We start from the raw sequence: 19,113 nt of genomic DNA, 5'->3' as shown, positions 1-19,113 counted from the left end.
TCAGTGTTAAGAGACCCAATCGAACTGCGACTGTTTCAAGCCAAGCAATGCCTCTCTTTGGCTGGTTTTCTGGTCTGTCCCATCCTGGAAGTAATTTAAACTGGGACCATTCCTTTCCTATAATGATGCCTATCCCAAAAGATGTGGATGCATCTCCAACCCATCCCACGTTTGTGATTTCTCTTTTCTTTAGTAAGAATCGGTTCGGAAAATTCTGAAGGGCATTCATCCAAACGTTTAAGTCACCTCGTGTGGCCGATGCCATCTTCCTCTTAGCATATCTATCATGCCACTCTGCCACCCATCTAAAACTGCTGGAAAGGTAACATCGTAGTTGAGGTAAGATGTAGGAGACGTGACTTAGACGGCCATTCATTTTTTCCACCTCTTTAAATGAGTAATCAGTCTTCCCTAGAAAGTTGCTTAGTTGGTTGATTCGTTGTTGTAGTTTGGGAATAGGTAATGACACCGACTTAGTCCGAAAGTTCCATAAGAAACCTATGTATTTCTGCTCATCTGCAAACTGAGAAAACTTCTTTTCATTTGTTTTTACCCCCAGTTTTGCACTATACTCTACTATCTCGTCCATGTTTACCTTGTTAGATTTTTCTTTGATGAGTAGATTGTCATCTACCCATCTAAACGCTTCTTTTAATCTGAAATGCTTCTTCACTAGGTCCTTCCACCCGTCTGCTGGACCACCGAAACTACCGCAACCTCCAACTCCTCCAAAGGATATGCATGTGTCTACGTATTGGAATCCGAGGAAACATGTTAACAGGAGATACGGCCACTGACTCGGTAGGGTACCTATTTGACGGTAGGCCTTTTCCCAGTCGAAAAGGCCTGCCTCGATAGGAGTTTCCACGTCTGCTACAAACTCAGACACTATTGAGAAATTATCCCAAGTTGTCTTAAAGTCTTCCTTGTCTACAAACGAGTTGACGCTTGGGATTTCGGGATCATTTTTTGGAAAAGAAAGATCGTTAATCGGCCTAAACGAACCGTCTCCGTTCGTTACTGCTCCCATCGGGCTTGATCGAAAGAAGGGGAATCTTGTTTGTAACTCTTCTGTTGTGAACGGGCCAAACATTCTGCCTTCATTAACTTCTTTTTTAATGTTCTCCATGATTTTTTCTCTAACTTCTTCTGACGATTTGTGATTTTGTGGGCAATAGAAAGGTAGATTTCCTATTCTATGATCGGGGATTCCTTGGTCAAAACCGTTCCTAAAACCATCTAGGACAAAGTCATATTTAGGTAACAGATCGTATCTTTTTAATTCTGCTTCCCATAGTTCAATGTTCATGTCACAAGTCGGTCCTTTTGGCCATCGTGAGGATACGGATTCTTCTATCATCCTCAATCTAGACTGTCCTAGAAGGTTCCTATATTCAGGTTCTGTTTCTTGGTTATCTAGATCCTTCGGATTGTTGCAATCGCGAGTTTCCTTTCCGGATCGAGTCTCGTCATTCGATCTCAATGAAATTTTGGGACTGAACACGAAATGAAATGAGAACACATGATGTCATTACTGGTGCGTCTTAGTCTTTACATCTAACATAAGGTTTTTAGTCTCTAACACGTATCATACAATGTCTTCTTTAACCATTGTTAAGCAATTACATTTTTAGTAGATCGTATCATGTGTGTGGGGAATTCGGTAAGGACAGTCGATTGAAAAGGATAAAGGACTTATAACAAATTCTCCCTCTTGGGAGAGTGAATTCGAGGCACAATCAAGAAAAAGGAATCTTTGAAAAAAATTTTACTACTATTTCCTTTATAAAGGAGGGAAAAAGAACTAGTAATGTGATCACTCGCTAGTAAATCGCTTACATATGGCGTGCTCTTCCTCTGATGTTAACCGCGCTTCCTCTACCTCTACGAACTCCACCTCTGTTCGTCCTATGGTTTCCCTCTTGCGCCGGTTCGCGTCTTGCGGGTGGTAGCATTTCGATAATATCTGGGAGGCGTGGGCCTCTCGGTAATCTCGGGATTCTTCTACTGTTGGAGGAGGAGTTTTGTCTGGTCAACTGTCCTCTTCTCTTCTTAGACTCTCTTGCTGCTGATCTAACATAAGGTAAAGGTATTAGTTACTATCTTATGTGTAGGTAGGTGAAGTTGACTCTTACTCCTCCCACATTCCCGTGATTGGGTCTCGATGTTCAAACCTGGCTCCTTTTGCATAAGGATTTTCATTACCAAATGAAAACTCGCCTTGTCTAGTTGCTTTTTCTTTTGCTGCTCGTTCGAAGCTTTCTACATAAATACTCGCATCTGGTACGGGAACTCCTTTCCCTCTATGGCCAAAAAGCTGTTCACGAAACATTATATCGTATCGTAACGCCACCATCCAGCATTCAGTAGCTTCCCTATTTTGAAGCGAGTTAGTTCTATTTCACTTTTTCTTCATGTCATCCTAGCTAGTAGGTAGTTATCACGTACTTTATGTCTTTTACATGCTTCACGTGCGTCTTCAACTGGTTTGCCAGTATTGAGAAATTGTACGTTTTCTTCAAGTATCTTCTTAGTAGGGTTATCCCATCGATCCATTCTCCGAAGGACATGGAGTATTCGGAAGGGGGGGTGAGACCTCTGTTTCGATTAGACTTAGACGTCGACGATGCTGGTTGGTTCTTTCTACTTTCTACCTTGTCTTTCTGAACAAAGGTAGGGTTGAGGACTGTGAGAGGAACGCTTTCGGAAAGAGTTTTCATTGCCTCTCCCCAATAGGTCTGCAGCGTAGGCAACATCGATTTGCAGGGTTCTCCTTTCTGAAACTTTATTCCATTCTCTTTCTTGATATCTTTCTTGTTACTGGAAGACTTGACCTTTGAAGAGGTAGTTCGTTTCCCATGTTTCGACATGGCTTTCCTGTCTAATGAAACAGGAAAAGATGGTAACCCAAGCTTAACTGGACTATCTTGTTATCACTATTTTAATGGATCATAGTCACTACACACCTTTCAGAGCTAGCTTCTTTTCCGCTAATCGGGCTTTCGCTTTTTCTCGTGCGCGCATAGCTTTCGCTATGACTTTGTCGATAGCTTTCAAGGATTTTCTGTCACCTGTTCATCAAATAACAGTTTTTTCATTAGATCATATGTCTTTCCAGTGGAGGGCACCACCTGGATTTGTGTGTAACACATAGACTACACGTCTCTTCCCGTATTCGGGGCGCTCAAACAGTGGGAGCTGGTGGTAGGAGTGATTTTTCGGACTGTTCTTACGTTTGTTACCATTTTTGATGGTTTCGTTGGACTCCCCTGTATCACCTTCCTCTTCAGACGAATCTTCGGACGAACTTCCAGAGGATGAGTCCTCGTCTGATGATTCCTTTGTCGACTCATCTGATGATGAATTCTCAGGATCAGACGAATCGTCTTGAGATGATGATGACGAGTCTGGATCAGATTCTTCATTTTGCGCATCGTAAGTGTCGTCTTCTGAATCTTGATCTTCATCTTCATCATAACTTTCATGATCACTCTCCATTGATCTAGCTACTGCGTCTCTTCTTTCTTCCTCTATGGCTTCACCATCTAACTATTCTTCTACAGGATTATCGGTACCTTCCATCTCATCAACTGGTGCACGTTGTTCGAGGTTGGTAATATTAGAGGAAGGTGGGGCTATAGCTACCGCTCCTTCTTCCACTTCTTCACCTCTGGTACGTCTTGTAATTCGAGTTGAAGAGTTGGGGTTAGCCATTTCGTTTTCTGAATTAAGTTGATAACGGAAAGGTAGTGACGGTGAATTACTAGAAACTAATGAAAAACTTGAGTTATGAATTAGATAACAATTTTAATTGTAGGAAAATTTTAATTATAAAGATGAATATGCTAAATGAGAGGAGATCGATGTAACTTATAAGATAAAGGATGTAGGAAAATCGAGAGAAGATTCAAAAATTAAATGATGATGATAGACTTATAAGAAAATTTAAATGATGATGATAGGCTTATAAGAGAAATGATGCAGGGAAATTCGAGCGCCTATTCAAAAAATAGAAATTTATATTTCTTATTTCTTACAATTGTAGATAACTTGTAAGTGATTAATATCAATATAGGGGAATTGATAATTATTAGAGTTCCTAGACTAAATTGAATCAGTGGTAATAGATGGTTACTGTAGTCTTTAGAGGGTAGAAGTAAAAATTCTTAAAAGGAAAGCTACTAGGAGCGAAAAGGAGAAGGAGGTAGAGCTTCTCTTCTATATGACTCGAGCCTTCTTTCCAACCTCTTGTTTAGTGAAGTAATACGGTGTTTCTCTATTAGGTCATCTTGTCGTAAGTCCGTCACTCCTGAAGGGAACTCGTGGATTATCTCTCCTTTGGGATGGATTCTTACACGACTTTCTCTTCTCTTTTAATGTCAATTTCTTGATTGTCATTTCTTTTTGGATCACGTTTACATGGACTAACCCCACATTTCGTGCCTCATGTGAAGACATAGAAATAGGAAAGAATACATGGTTATTCTGGGGTTGAAAGCCAACTGGGCATTGTTCGGGTGAAAGGCACACCGATATACAGCAAGAAATAAAAATAAAAAAACAATTGTTGGAATGATTCATGTGTGGTCATTCAATATCTGGGTCCAAAAAGAATCTACGGATTGTTCGGTTGAAAGCCACACCGATATACAGCAAGAAATAAAAAAAAAGAACAAGCGTGGAATGATTCATGTGTTGTCATTCGATATCTGGTTATTCTGGTTCCGAAAGGGTCCTATAAATTTTAAAAAAAATATTGTGGATTGATACATGTTTGGTCATCCATCGGTTGCACTTCACGTCAAATAAGTCATCTTTCCCATCCACGTATTGGAAACATCGTTAAACTGGGGTCCAGCGTATCTTGTGAGCTGTACCGATTTCTGAGCCATTTCGAACAGAAATAACGCGCGCACGCACGCGTTGGCCAGCTGGAATGGAGGGAAAAGTATAGATCAGTGAACATCTGTGATCCGTTGCGAAAAGAGACTTGAAGATACTCACGTGGGAATCGGAGGCCATAAGTTCCGGAGATACGACCACTCCCAACGCGGCCAAAGCAATGGTAGCACACCCCTCCAGAGCGTCGTAATTTCTTGTGAGTGACTTGTTTGCCAGTGACCGTGGAGCGTGGTTTCGCGGCTAGGACCATTGCTTCCCCGGCTACCACGTTTGGTGGAAGTTAGTTTCGCGGCTTTCGAGAGTGAACATGGAATTCCAAGTACTTACTGGGCTCATCAAGCTCATCAATTTCATCTGATTCGTCTCCCGAGACTACTGACGCTTGGATTTGACTGCTCGCTTTTAACGAAGCTAGATACCCAGCAAACCAGAATGTTAGTTATTCTCCTTTTTATCCATGCGCGTAACAAGAAGAAGACTTACCCTTTTCTTCCGCCGCTTCCAGGAGGGCAATGTCGTCGGACGACAATTGCATAATATCTACCTCGTCTTCTTCCACTTCGACTAAAACACACCACTCGCTGATCAGATGAAGTTTCTCCGCGTCAGGAGATGAGAACGTACCAGCCTCCGAAAGGCTCGCCACAGCGAGTTGTTCATCAGTCAATCTGAGCTTGTTGATGCTATACGACCGGCCGTTGTTCGTTCTCCGCCAAAAGGGAAAATAAGGTGCCCCATACTTTTTCTTGCTAAGGCAGGGTTTACGGTGACCGAATTTTCCACACACAAAACACTGTTCCATACCAGCTCTAACACATGGATGAGCCCGAGCGGTGATTGGTAGTGGGTAAATTTCAGACTTGGCGCGCGCGTCCAAGGTGTTCAAGAAGGCAAGATCATCTGGAGTTGGATTCTTCCAATTGCGAAAAGGTGGCATGACGAGGAACAAAAGACACAAGGAAAGAAGAGACACGGAGAAAGAAAAGACACAAAGATAGAATGAATCGACGAAGAGAGACATCCAGTGACAAAATGATGAGTTTTATATTCGGTCTTTCGACACGATGACCTGAACACGATCACGATCACCTTCAGCTGAATAAGATATCCATTCCCGGCACAAATCTTGAATGTTGACTCATCAGCTTCGCTGAGCATACCATATGCCAATATCAATTAAGCAGTACAACCATAGTTTGTCACGTATATATGATGTCTTCCTTTTTTCGGCGATCAAACCATTACTTCATCACACATATGATTAAAATTTATGTATTACGTATTCATGCCACCCTTGCCAACTGAACAATGTGCCCATCCCTCAATGCAGCCATCATCAATCAACATAATTAGCCGCACAAGAAACAAAGAAGGTGGAGACGTCTGCAAGTTTAAGTTTCGGCCACAATTTTGAGGGCAAACATACCCAATTAACAAACAAGCGCGAACTTGTCAACACGTAAAATATATCCGATAGGAACACAACGCGTCACGAGATCACCAAACAACCATCAAGCGCGAACTTGTCAACACGCAAAGATATGAGATACATAAGATCACAACGCGTCACGGGAATGAAGGAAGAACAGAATCTAAGTTAGCGTTTTAGATAGGTGGAACCGTTTGGCAACCAGGAATCGAGGCGACAAAAAGATGGCCAAACGAAATCAACTGCAAATCCCTTATCTTCAGGAGATATGGTAGCCCAATGTGTTTCGCAAATGTCGCTGAAGAAGTTTGTATCATATATGTAGAGCTCGTTGATCAATTCAGCCAGATCCGGCCGAGCCAAAGCAATAATATTAAGTTTGATTAACGCTACTACCCCACTAACACTACGCCAAATTGCAAATTTACCGTGGAGTTTAGAAAATTGAGTAGACATAGAAAATTATAGAGAAGCTGGCAAGGGTCAGAAAAATATGAACAAATAATGGGAGGGCCCTTTGATGCATTCTGATTGTCTGGCATATTTTTTCATATTTCTAAAACCACAATGCATATAACACTACACAAAATATAATATCTCCTGGGCAGAAAATATAAAAACCAACAAACAGTGATATTGAGCAGTCTTGGAGAGAGACAAAAATACACAAAAATATGCATATTTTTCCTATGGCTGAGACCTTGGATTTGAGTATTTTTTTGTATTTTTTGTGTGAGAATTGTTGATTGTACTAACAAAAAACCTCCAGGATTGTTAGATTACAACCTGTAACAGACATTGGAGGGCATAATTTGAATTCAACAATCCCTTATATCTTTGTCAATTCTTGGTCAGACCACTTGATTTTTTGCTCATTGGAAAGCCAAACTCTGTGACTATATCTTTCATTGAGACAAAAAACCTGCATCTAATCCCAAAGAATATCTATGTGGATATATAGGAAATTGTTTCGAAGACAAATAGGTTTTTTTGTAGCGGAGCTACAGATTTGATGCATTAACATAACATTCAAATGCATTTCATGGCTTCCTAATCAGATAACTATCAAGTGTTTTGACCCAGAATTGCAAAAGATATGAGGGATATAGAATTCCAGATATCCCCTTGTCACCCCTTGGCCAAATTCCAATCTGTGTTACAGGTTGTAATCTGAGAAACTGGGAGGTTTTTTGTTAGTACAGTCAACAATCTGCACACTAAAAATACAAAAAAATACTCAAATCCAAGGTCTCAGCCATAGGAACAATATGTGTATTTTTGTCTCTCTCCAAGACTGCTCAATATCACTGTTTGTTGGTTTTTATATTTTCTGCCCAGGAGATATTATATTTTGTGTAGTGTTATATGCATTGTGGTTTTAGAAATATGAAAAAATATGCCAGACAATTGGAATGCATCAAAGGGCCCTCCCATTATTTTTTCATATTTTTCTGACCCTTGCCAGCTTCTCTATAATTTTCTATGTCTACTCAATTTTCTAAACTCCACGGTAAATTTGCAATTTGGCGCAGTGTAACTCGAATCCGCTTCCATAATCTAACCAAAGCATGATATCACTAAAACTGAGAACGCGCTTGTATCCTGAAATGTGACTCACATCCGTAAACCAGCTTGGTACCAATGCTTACATACCCTTGTAAGGTGTACTGGTTGACATCCCTGGCCGCGATTAGGAATACGACCGGGGATTTGGGTGAATATATTGATTAGGATGTGCTCAGGGAGATTCGCCCATGAAATGTGAGACATGATGTTGCTGAGCCGAAATCAAGAGTAGCCGATGAACAAATTTTCGACCCAGTTTGTGGGATGTGGCAGTTGCAAGAAAAAATTCCTTTTGGACGCGCCTTTATAGTCCCCATTCTCACCCACAAGGACCAAACGTCCGATGATATTACGTATGAGGATGTATACACAGCCCAACGAGCCCCTGAACGAATCTCGAAGCGGATGATCAGGAGGGGCACACGTTTGATTCCATTTCCCAGGAATTTCAGACAGCATGTACGTCAAGAGAAGTGGGACTTTCTGCTCAGTACAGCGGAGGACCTTTTTCCTCGACTCTGAACCTGCCAATGTAGTACATGTGTCTCAAACGCGACGGACTGAAATATGATGCATTACGCACATCTTCGGACCCAAACCATCCAAGACTTCATTACTAACAAGACACCAACACCCCAAGAAATCCCACAAACAACACATGAGATGATGAGACAGAGCAGAAAACATTTCGGACACGCGCACAAGTTTCAACAACACAAGATAAGAGCAAAAACAAAAAAAAGACTCCCAAATCTGCCCAAGTCCAGAGCCACGCCATCCATCAGGCTACGAGTCCTTGATGATATCATCATCAGCAGCAGGAGCTGCTTCATCATCGGTAGAATCGTATAAAGACCCAAAATCTCCATCGGAGTAGCAATCAGATTCATCAGAAGTCTCCATGTTGGCAGCGGTGAGAGGGACGCCAGGTCCATTTGATAGTTCCTCGTCGTGTTCGTCATCGTCAGCATCATCGTCATCCTCCAGATCATCCAAAGCCTCTCTGTATGGTTCGGAGCGACTCTTGAGGTATTTGGCGGTGAAGGCAGAATCAGAAAGTTTTTCGTCGGGGTGAGGAGTAGGAAGAAGAGATTGTGACACATCAGGGAGGAAAGCCACTTGCCCAGCATTCGGAATGAGCCGCTTTTGACCAGCATTGAGTTGAGAAAACCACTGGGGATCGTAAAAATCGATTGGTAATTCTTTGGGAGCTCTGGTGAATATAGATGGGAGGGGATCTCTCGGCAGTCTGCGCGGCTCTCTCTTGACAGTTTTCCCAGAGATCTGATCGGCCTTTTTCATTTCTATGTCGAGTCTTCTGAAAAATTTCGAGGTGTTTTTCGAGCGGTACGGTAACGTCTTGATAACGCGGTAAGTTCCATCGGGATGTTCTTCATCATCGCTATGGGCAGCGATTTCTGAACAAATCTTGATATATCGTTGATGGTTGGGCCTTTTACGATTGGTATCTTTTTCAAGGAAGGCCAGGCGATGCTGCATGGTCTAAGTCACAATGAAACGTCAGTACCACTTCAAGAGTTTGTGAATTTATGAGTACATTGGCAAACTAACCCGTTCCCGATGTTTCTGGATATTCTTCCTTACAGAAAGCTCATGAACTTTCCCGGCTTCTTTCATTTCGGTCTGAAGCTTCCTAGCTGACCAGTAGTGGACAAAATGATTGTAAGTAGCGATAAAAAGTGACATCGACTCGGCGTATTTCGGGTTGACGTTGTAGAACTTATAACCCAACAAGGGTTATACAGAGCTGGAAGAGGATAATCCACTAATAAAATGACTAGTAGAAGTTGTCTAAGGACTGCTCTTCTAAAACAACACAATCAGAAAGAGCTCTGTTGTATTGAGTACTGATAAGGCACCAGAGAAATATATCTTCACACGTAATTTAACTTCAAAAGCACACTTTGTATTACTATCAACACTGCTATAGTGTTATTCCCAATTGATAACTAAAAGAAATAAGCAATATCTGATTGATATTATTCCCAATAAGTCTTTATGACTATAAAACTAAAGTAAATTTCTCTTTATAATTTGTAATAAAGGGCGTATTTAAGTGACCAGGTACTATTAAAATAAGTTTATAATGATAAACAAAATAATAATGGCGTAAATGATAAAGAAAAAAAGGGGAACAACAGTCCCAAAACCCTCTCAAAGTATATATAACAATGTACTAGAACTTTTACAATGGTCAACAGCCTCAAAACCAATCAAATCCGCCCAAAATTCCCTAAAAACCCTATGATGACGCAATGTAATGATTTTGTTACTAATAAATGATGTAATTTTCACAGCTAAAAGTGATAAATGACGCAATAATATGATGTACAGCACTTCTTATGATGAATACAGGTGATTTTTTCCTTGTAAACTAGCTGAAAACCAATTTTTGAGATTACGAATTTTTTCAGATGTGCTCCAATTTTTGATTACTAAAGTGCATCTTGTAGCCCACGTGTTACTGATCATTTCTGACACCTACATGACCTACTTCTGATGAGTGATGAGTAAGATATTGAGTTGTGAAGTTAAAGTTTTTAGTGTTACATGTGACTTGTGACTGTAAATTCGAGATTCACACCAATTCTTTATTTGCCTTATAACTTTTTACACACACCTCCATTACTAATGATTTAAAGTTTGTACATTATGTAATCCACTCTTCTGCGTTGAATGAGCCATCTACCAACCTATTCTGACGTCATTTGACATATGTAATTAGCTGAAAACCTCCATTTTCCACGAATTTCACCCATTTTCTTCACTTTTCACAGCTACTACTCTGTTTTTCTTGCTCTTGTAATATGACATCATCATCTATAACCTTAAAAATCCCAAAAAATCCTCTTGGCAACCTTAAATTCAATCACTACCACTATTACACAACCAAACTACACGTGTACCTCTTGTTTACCAACTTCGAAAAAGTGCCTTTTCCCTAATAACTTCTGTTTCTACTTATCAACCTTGAAGATTAAAATTGTCATAGTATAATATAATGTTTTTCTTTCATATTCTAACCTCATAATACCCATAACTTTATTTTTACTAACCTAAAAACCATTTTCCAACCTTTGTACCTATAATTTCGAATTTTTCTTATGTTTTTCTTTCTTTCTTTTTGTAATAAATTTGTAAGTAAACTATAATGATCTTAATATATAATGTGAAATAAAAATGATGTAATGTTGACCTAATGACCAATACATAAGCCTACAAGAGCTTCAATTGATCAAAAACCTCCATTTCGAATTTTCTTTCCTGCTGAATCCTGCTAATAAACTGGTAAACTGGTAATTGTGAATTTTTTAATTGATCCCATAAATTGATCACCACAACGTTCATGTAGTTGAAGGCCCCCGATGCAAATAGCTGGCGAAACGTGGTGAGGGCAGTGATTCGACAGGCAGAGTTGTAGAGGGAATCGTGGGAATCGAGGAGGTCAGGAGCCCAAACACGGATCCCCACCTTAGCTAAGATTCCATGAATGAACAAAATGTACATTTGGTCGAGGTTGGCCATTCCGCGTCCCATCTTGGTGCGATTATTGCCAGTACGCAAGTCTCGCAGGGTCCTGATGTCGTTTTGAGCAACAAGATCAGCGCTTGAGGGGTCTGCAACCACGGATTCAACCTCTTCTGCGGACGAAAATCGTGTGTAGAATTCTTTCAAGAGTTCGGGATCGACGATGGGAGGGACATCATTGGCCTTGAATAAGCCCCATAAGACCTTGATGTGGAAGTAAAGTGCGTCCTGTAATTCATCAAACGTAAGCAAGACAAGCGTGAGCTGATGAAAGTCATGTGCAGAAATTCAACACATACCTTGGTAGTTTGGTAATCTTTGTGAATCTGTCTTGATGTCATTTGCAATGGATGTCGTTTGCGTTCAGAAGAGGCGGCAGGAGGCTTGTTAGAAGGTACCGGGGTCTTTGATTTGCGCGGTGCTTTGACAGCAGGTGAGGGAGTCGTAAACGGGTTTTGAGAGGATGAACTTCTCAAACGGTCTCGGTTGGATGAAGTGTCCGGGGTGGTGTTCGACGTAGACTTCTTCTGACGCGAGGATTGGCCGCTGAGATCCTTGAACTCTTCAAGTTGAGCTCTTAAACCACTGATAACATTTTCGAATTGAGCTGCTTGAGCCTGCAAGCTCTGTTGGATCATTCCCGCTACAGCTTCGGGTGTAAGACCAGTGGCGGTGGGTGGGACGTCTGAACCATCGTATTGAGATTGCATAGTTACGAAAAATGGATGGAAGTGAGGATATGAAGATGAGACGAAGGTTAATGAACCGAGTATGATGGAAAGGGGAGGAGTAGGCTTCTTTCCGAGGGACGTGCTACGAGCTCCTTTTATACTCAACATGAGAGAAAAAAAAACGGTTAGCCTTGTTCAAACATTCGACCGAGAAACCTGAGCTCAGGGGTTGCCAACTCACCAACAAATCGGGTTAGATTGCCGAGCCAAAAGGGGAACGACGTAGATTTGTCAGGCGGTTCGCTCATGACGGATGCGTGGCAGCCTATGAGAAAAAACAGTACAATTAGGCTTGTTCGAAGTATCGACGGAGGATCCTGAGGCTATGCTCAGTGGTTGCCAACTCACGGTAGGTTGGGGTAGACCGTCGGGGACTGCCGAGTCAATCCATAAAGGGAAACTGGTAGGTTGTCAGGCGGTTCACTAGGTCGAGGAAATCCGAAGTTGTAGAATGGACCCTGAGGCCGTGGTCCGGATCGAGTGGAGGTATGTACTAGAGGCGTAGACTGCTGAGCGAAAAGGAAGGAAATCTGGAGTGGTGTATTCCGAGGTCGGGGGTGTCTCATGCGGTGACGAGGTGTCGCAAACAAATGGAAAGTGTAGCATAAAAAAAAACTTGACGCAGGCGAGAGCGACCTGTTGCAAAAAAATTCAACCTGTCGCACACATGACAGGCTGTGAAACGTCAACTGGACGTTTCACCGCGTGCGAAACGTCCAACTGTCGCAAACATGTTTGCGACGTCGATTTGCCCACAGTGTCAACGACTTCAGCAGTGACCTGGTTACCGATATGTTGCCGTTCGAATCTCTCATGCCTCATTTTTTTGACCTTTGATGTTGAAACTGTTCCCATATGACAATTTTTTGACGCAGCGGTCAACGCGTTTAAGATGTTTTCTACACGCTCACAACAAAAACACAGTGATTTCAAAATTAAAAAATATGATGACTTGAACTTTGACTTCAAGATTGAGGGAAAGACCCTCTAAAAAGAGGGGCATGCGGACTTGAACCCAAGAGTCCTGATCAGGTGCCACGCTGGTAACTAGACGTGCTAATCGCCACTACATGCAAAGTGCTAATCGCCACTACATGCAAAGTGCTGACCCCGCGGATGCGGGGTCGCGGTGACGCCGCACAAAACCCAAGGGGGGGGTCTTGCAAAGGCGGGGGGTTGAGCCGGGGTCAGCGCGACGCCGCACCCGCGGCGTCACCACCTTGCATGTAGTGCGCAGAGCGACATAACCTTGAAGGATGTGGTGGAAAAGGTATATATAATCAAAGCCGATATGCTTCTATACGAGAATATATGAGAGCCTGCGGGTCACTTGTTCAATTAGGAGTTTGACAGCTGTCAATACACCTGGCTTCTGTACGCAATGATTGTCAACACAGTTCAAGTCCAAAATTGAGTTTTGAACGAGTTTTTGCCTGGCGAGTTAAAACTCCACCACCGGCTACTCATACAGCTGGTACTCAGACAGTAGTCTGGGCACCCCTGTATGGCTGTCTGAGACACTCTTTCCCTACCAGCCTCGACCAGGCGCGGCCAGACCAGTTCAAACCCTACTAAGGACTTAACCCCCCCACCCCAAAAGTCAAACCCCACCCCAAGTACCGTCTGAGGTACCGGTTCACCCTCGATTCCATGAGCCCGACCTCAACTTCACTCTGTAAGTCAACACCCACGACGGCTCAAGTCCGCCATTCGACACCTTCAGCATATCTCAATCAACTCAATCAACTACCACCAAGGTTCGAGTCAACCATTCTCGTGGAATAGATAGAAGACCATCCATCCAAACATATCATATCAATACGATCCAACCAATCTCCGCTTAACAACTCCGACTCCGATATCCACCGGCTCAAAACAAATTACATCACAATTAGGCGTACGGTGGTCGTAAGGTTTACTCATTTGTCACATTCAAAATTGTACGTATATATGTCTTTATCATCTTGTTTGCTTCTGTCCATTTTGTTTTGTGATCCATACTGATCTTCCTATTTTTTGCTTTCATCACATTTTTCATTCGGCTATCTTTTTCATTTGACTACCTTTTTCAATTGATTATCTTTCTATTTTTTCATTCGATTATCTTGCCGTTTCCAATGTTTCCTTTCCTCTACGACCAGCCAAGAGCTGCCATGATCTCCATGCTTGAACGTGCTGCGTCAGCACTGTTTGATCAACAACAACAAACCAATTCCCTACCCGATCCCACACAAACTCAGTTACCTTCCTCTCACCAAACCAACAACGCGAACAACAATGTCTCCACATCCAACCGAGTCAATAATCGGACTTTGATGAATAACTTTCTCAATAACGGCATCATCAACACGTCCACTGCTTCTAACCAGTCTACTACGATTATCGACCAGACCAAGGCTCCAATTTCGAAAGAGCGCATGTTAAGCATGACCTCTGAGGAATTGCGCTGCCTTGCCGAGAAGAACTCCACCGCTGGAATCAATAAGGACCAGATGGACAAGCTGATCGCTTTCCACGAAAGTCAACAGCATGCGCTTGCCATGATGGCCCTCGAAATTGGGGTATCTGTTTCAGCTATTGAAGCAACTTGGTAAGTGGGCAGTTTTTTCAAGACGACATTAAATCCAATCACAATTCCACAATTCCTAACATCTTCACCATCTTGTCTTTTTAGGGGTAAGTGTATCGCAGTCCGAATGGCCACAGCATGGAACCGATTCTTGCAGAGCGACAAGGCTAAGCAGCTATTTAAAATACGTAAGTAACTATTTCACTGACGCTACACAGAGCCTTTGCTTACATCTTTGTGTTCACGGGTCAGATGGAGGTGTAGCAAACGGTCAGGCCATGAGCGAGCTTTCGAGGATGTGGAAACACATGTCACCCGAGGCGAAGGCAACATTCAAGGCTCCATTGCCCGATGTGGACCTTGACTTTGGCGACAAAATTGTTAGCAACAAGAGAGCACGTCAAATCGTTCAGCCTCGAACAGTCCTCAAGGCTAATCCGACCTCCTTGCAAAAATCAGAAAAGCAAGTTCAAACGTTCTTGACTAACATTATTGCCCAGGTAATGAGATAAACCTGTCATTATTATCTTACTCTGATATATGTACATAAACTGACTTATTAAATATCCAGGCAACTCCCATTGCGACGTCATGCAACTGCGAATTTGTTTTTTTTGCTGTCTCAAAGCATGTGGCTGCACACAACTTTCAGCACCGGGTTGCTACTCCAGGAGCGCACCTGGCTGTTGAGCTGATCACTGAGACGGCTGGAACTGAGGAGTTTGCTTCTCTAGTTCAAAGCTACATTACGGGTAACTCTACTGAGGCGCTTGAAGCCAAACGACAATGCAAAGGTAAGTATCAATGCCAGTTGATTTTCATCAAGCACATCTGACATGTATATCAATATAGGAAACAACGCAAAATCCATCAAGAAGGAAGTGTTTTCCAGGTTGGGACGCCTACTAGGTGAGCAGGTTTCCATTACACAAAAAATCTCACGTTAACTTGATATGGTTTTACTTTACTTCACCATCCTCAGCTGAACACACCAACACCGCTTTAAGCAACTGGCCTTGGTCGAATTGCGACTCTACTCTTGCAGCTTTTGGACTTTGGGTCGCTTTGACCAGACCTGAAAGCAAGTTGAATATCAACGTTCTCAAAACACCTCCAGCCAAACTCAGTGGACCAGACAGCCGATTGATAATGTTTGAGCTTGACCAAGGGGGTATTGGTTCCCTACCAATTGAAGGTACCGAGGATGACATTACCTTAGAATCTGACTGATCAAATAGCTTCATCATGTCCTCTTTTTAACCCGTAGTCTTTGAAAAGTAGCAGTGCCTGTAGTCTTTTTTTATATATATGTAGTGACTCAATGAAATAAAACTGTGCTCTACTCTAGTTTTGATCTTCCACTTGTAGTGACTCAATATGAAATGTCTGCACTTGACTTCTATATACACGCGTGACTAAATATCTGTTTTTTTACTTCTATACATACGTAGTGATTTTTGTTTTTATACACGTAGTGACTCAATATGAAATGTCTGACTTACTTATTGTTTTACATACATATACACGTAAACACGTAGTGAGTTCAAAAGAATAAATTGCCTTGACAAACGAAATAAAAATGAAAGTCAATTCAATGGATAAAAGCAAAGTTGCGACGGTTCATACATACACACAGTGAGCGAGAAATGAATATTCACATCAAACCTGCAACAGGTCGATTGGTTGTGAGGGGAGGTACTCAGATAGGATTGTCTGATTCTAGTGGCCCATATGCTGCATTTGGTACGAGTAATATCCGCACATGTTCAATTATATTGCAAGTCACATCAAAAAGAAAAAGAACAAAAACAACGAAGAACAAAAGTAACAAGTAAAAAGTCGACCTAAACAATAACTCTAAAGCTGACTTAGAAAAATTGATCAATCCAAATATAATTGCTTTAAAAAACTGATTCATCCGCCCTTTAACATGATTGCTAATACATTTGACTGCTACACTCTGAATAAACTTGAGTCCCTTGGTTAGGGTTTGATTTCCACCTTAGGCGTAGGCAAAAACTGAATGTATAAATGTATAATAGTCTTAGTTATACTACTCGTAGTCAAAGATCTGGTAAAGATTTGACTTACAGCGTTGATGAATCACTAGTCTTGAACTTCTCCTAGTATCGCTTCCTCCGCAGTGAATAACTTGCCGTCAATGTCAACAAGATAGAGACAAGTTTGAACCGATCGATGATTTTGGTGTTGAGTTATGTTCGATGCAGCCGTTTGTGTTGTTGTGTAGAAGCCACGCCAGGAGACTGAGCAGTCCCCGGATTCTGATGATGGGGGGGATGGTGTTGCATCATAATCCGATGTGAGATGGAGGTGATTGAACTCTTGTACGATTGCGCTGAGGTTGGGAATCGAGAACCTGGATTTGATGGCCATCATGAACGATTTAGCTGATGACGATTCGGCCGATTTAGTGACCTTTCTAGCAATTTGAGTTGAGATTGAATGTTGAATCATGTATCGTATAATTTGGTCACCGCGTAGGTCAGTGCACACAGTTCCATCAACATCGAAATATCCTTTGAGTCCCGTGATGGTCTCAATCAAGCTGACAATGCGAAACTCCCAATCGGGGAAGTTGGAACCATCGTCTTTGAGCGATTCGCAGGCTGATCTTACTGTTGCAGGTATAGAAGCAATAAAGCTGGTAGACTTCCAATCATCTATCAAGTTATGGGGAGTTGATTGTTTGGGTGCGATGGATCGCATGGCTTCGGTGGGTTCGATTGGAAAACAAATGTCAGGAAAAGTGTGAAGAAAGAGAAGCAGGACTAGTATAACCCACTGAACTGCTAAACTTGAAAAGGCCAGGCTGGTAAGTGAACAAACAATGTGGTGTGTCTGTGTCGATTTTGATGAGAGTATGAGATCAAGAGGTACTTTGATTTTATCAAGAGCAAGTCATCACAACTTACACGTGTGTAGTACTTGTAAAATTTTGGTAACACGTAAAAAGGTAACTTTGCAAAATTTGCGCCGTTGTCGCCTCTGTCATATACATACATACAAAACATCCTTATATGTTCAAATGTTTTAACAACCAAGGGCAATTTTGGAATATTTGTCAAGGTGGTCAAAATGTGAATCCTACCCACCACATACACGAAACAACTTCTATCACCAATGTAGCTTGAAGTATAAAGAGAAAACAGGTGTTTTTCTCCCGGATTTGGTCAAAAGAGGATGATATCAGTATCAAGGAGTAAAGTTATAAAAAAAGTGCAAAATAAGACTCAACTTGAAATTAAAAGTTGGTCACTTACGCGACGAGATTAGGCCATATTGCACCATCTTCAATGAGTTTGGAGCAGTTTTATACCAGAGCGGGAGGTGAAAGTGTGTTTTTGGGGTGAGAACATGCAAATAAGTATAAGAAGATGAAGGGTTATGGAAAAAGTTCAAAATGAAACTCAACTTGAAATTAAAAGTTGGTCACGTACGCGACGAAATTAGGCCATATTGCACCATCTTCAATGAGTTTGGAGCAGTTTTATACCAGAGTGGGAAGCCAAAGTGTGTTTTTGGGGTGAGAACACATAAATATTAGTATGAAGATGGAGAGTTATGAAAAAAGTTCAAAATAAAACTCAACTTGAAATTAAATTTTGGTCACGTACGCGAGGCAAAAAGTCCATATTGCACCATCTTCAATGAGTTTGGGATCATTTTAGCCTCAAAAATCAGTCAAAAGTGGTCATGTTTGATTTTGGGAAAAATCGTGACAAGTCTTTCCAAGTAAAATCGTGTTGATCATCAACCATAAAAGTGATCCAAAGGCCACGAAGATGGTCGAAATTGGCCTAATTTCGCCGCGTACGTGACCAAAATTTAATTTCAAGTTGAGTCTTATTTTGCACTTTTTTCATAACTCCACATCTTCATACAAATATTTATGTGTTCTCACCCCAAAAACACACTTTGGCTTCCCACTCTGGTATAAAACTGCTCCAAACTCATTGAAGATGGTGCAATATGGCCTAATTTCTTCGCGTACGTGACCAACTTTTAATTTCAAGTTGAGTCTTATTTTGAATTTTTTTCATAACTCCACATCTTCTTATACTTATTTGCATGTTCTCACCCCAAAAACACACTTTCACCTCCCGCTCTGGTATAAAACTGCTCCAAACTCATTGAAGATGGTGCAATATGGACTTTTTGCCTCGCGTGCGTGACCAACTTTTAATTTCAAGTTGAGTTTCATTTTGAACTTTTTTCATAACTCTCCATCTTCATACAAATATTTTGCTTTGTTAACCAATTTTGGCAAAAAATCACTCCTGTTTCATCCGGCCATTGAGCCATTTATTGCACATTTCATGTGTCATATGTAACTCTCAAATCTCCCT

General features: G+C 41.5%; 5 protein-coding genes across 5 annotated transcripts; 1 reads left to right on the top strand and 4 right to left on the bottom strand.

The window, feature by feature from the left end:
- Positions 1–1,835: 1,835 nt before the first annotated feature.
- On the bottom strand, positions 1,836–5,839 carry MELLADRAFT_106234 (uncharacterized protein; the record flags this gene model as incomplete). The annotated part of the gene is made up of 12 exons (XM_007409668.1): positions 1,836–2,073; positions 2,136–2,317; positions 2,449–2,598; positions 2,655–2,881; positions 2,967–3,071; positions 3,234–3,549; positions 3,592–3,770; positions 4,038–4,104; positions 4,921–4,931; positions 5,005–5,163; positions 5,230–5,313; positions 5,386–5,839. 12 exons carry the CDS (start codon positions 5,837–5,839, stop codon positions 1,836–1,838), a joined length of 2,172 nt encoding a protein of 723 aa, XP_007409730.1.
- Positions 5,840–8,683: 2,844 nt separating this feature from the next.
- On the bottom strand, positions 8,684–9,397 carry MELLADRAFT_62944 (uncharacterized protein; the record flags this gene model as incomplete). The annotated part of the gene is made up of 1 exon (XM_007409667.1): positions 8,684–9,397. One exon carries the CDS (start codon positions 9,395–9,397, stop codon positions 8,684–8,686), a length of 714 nt encoding a protein of 237 aa, XP_007409729.1.
- A 1,993-nt stretch (positions 9,398–11,390) lies between these two features.
- Positions 11,391–12,156, bottom strand: MELLADRAFT_62943 (uncharacterized protein; the record flags this gene model as incomplete). The annotated part of the gene is made up of 3 exons (XM_007409666.1): positions 11,391–11,394; positions 11,424–11,710; positions 11,746–12,156. The coding sequence occupies 3 exons, from the start codon at positions 12,154–12,156 to the stop codon at positions 11,391–11,393; spliced, it is 702 nt and encodes a 233-aa protein (XP_007409728.1).
- Positions 12,157–14,294: 2,138 nt separating this feature from the next.
- Positions 14,295–15,976, top strand: MELLADRAFT_86156 (Hypothetical protein; the record flags this gene model as incomplete). Its single annotated transcript, XM_007409895.1, has 6 exons — positions 14,295–14,767; positions 14,852–14,934; positions 14,999–15,246; positions 15,375–15,540; positions 15,599–15,655; positions 15,729–15,976. 6 exons carry the CDS (start codon positions 14,295–14,297, stop codon positions 15,974–15,976), a joined length of 1,275 nt encoding a protein of 424 aa, XP_007409957.1.
- Positions 15,977–16,852: 876 nt separating this feature from the next.
- On the bottom strand, positions 16,853–17,759 carry MELLADRAFT_106231 (uncharacterized protein; the record flags this gene model as incomplete). Its single annotated transcript, XM_007409665.1, has 2 exons — positions 16,853–17,576; positions 17,680–17,759. The coding sequence occupies 2 exons, from the start codon at positions 17,757–17,759 to the stop codon at positions 16,853–16,855; spliced, it is 804 nt and encodes a 267-aa protein (XP_007409727.1).
- Between the last annotated feature and the right edge of the window lie 1,354 nt (positions 17,760–19,113).

The sequence above is a fragment of the Melampsora larici-populina genome (assembly GCF_000204055.1).
Source record: "Melampsora larici-populina 98AG31 unplaced genomic scaffold MELLAscaffold_17, whole genome shotgun sequence".
Classification (NCBI taxonomy): Eukaryota; Fungi; Basidiomycota; class Pucciniomycetes; order Pucciniales; family Melampsoraceae; genus Melampsora; species Melampsora laricis-populina.
The sequence above is the reverse complement of the archived record's forward strand: the minus strand, read 5'-3'. Positions and strand labels throughout refer to the sequence as shown.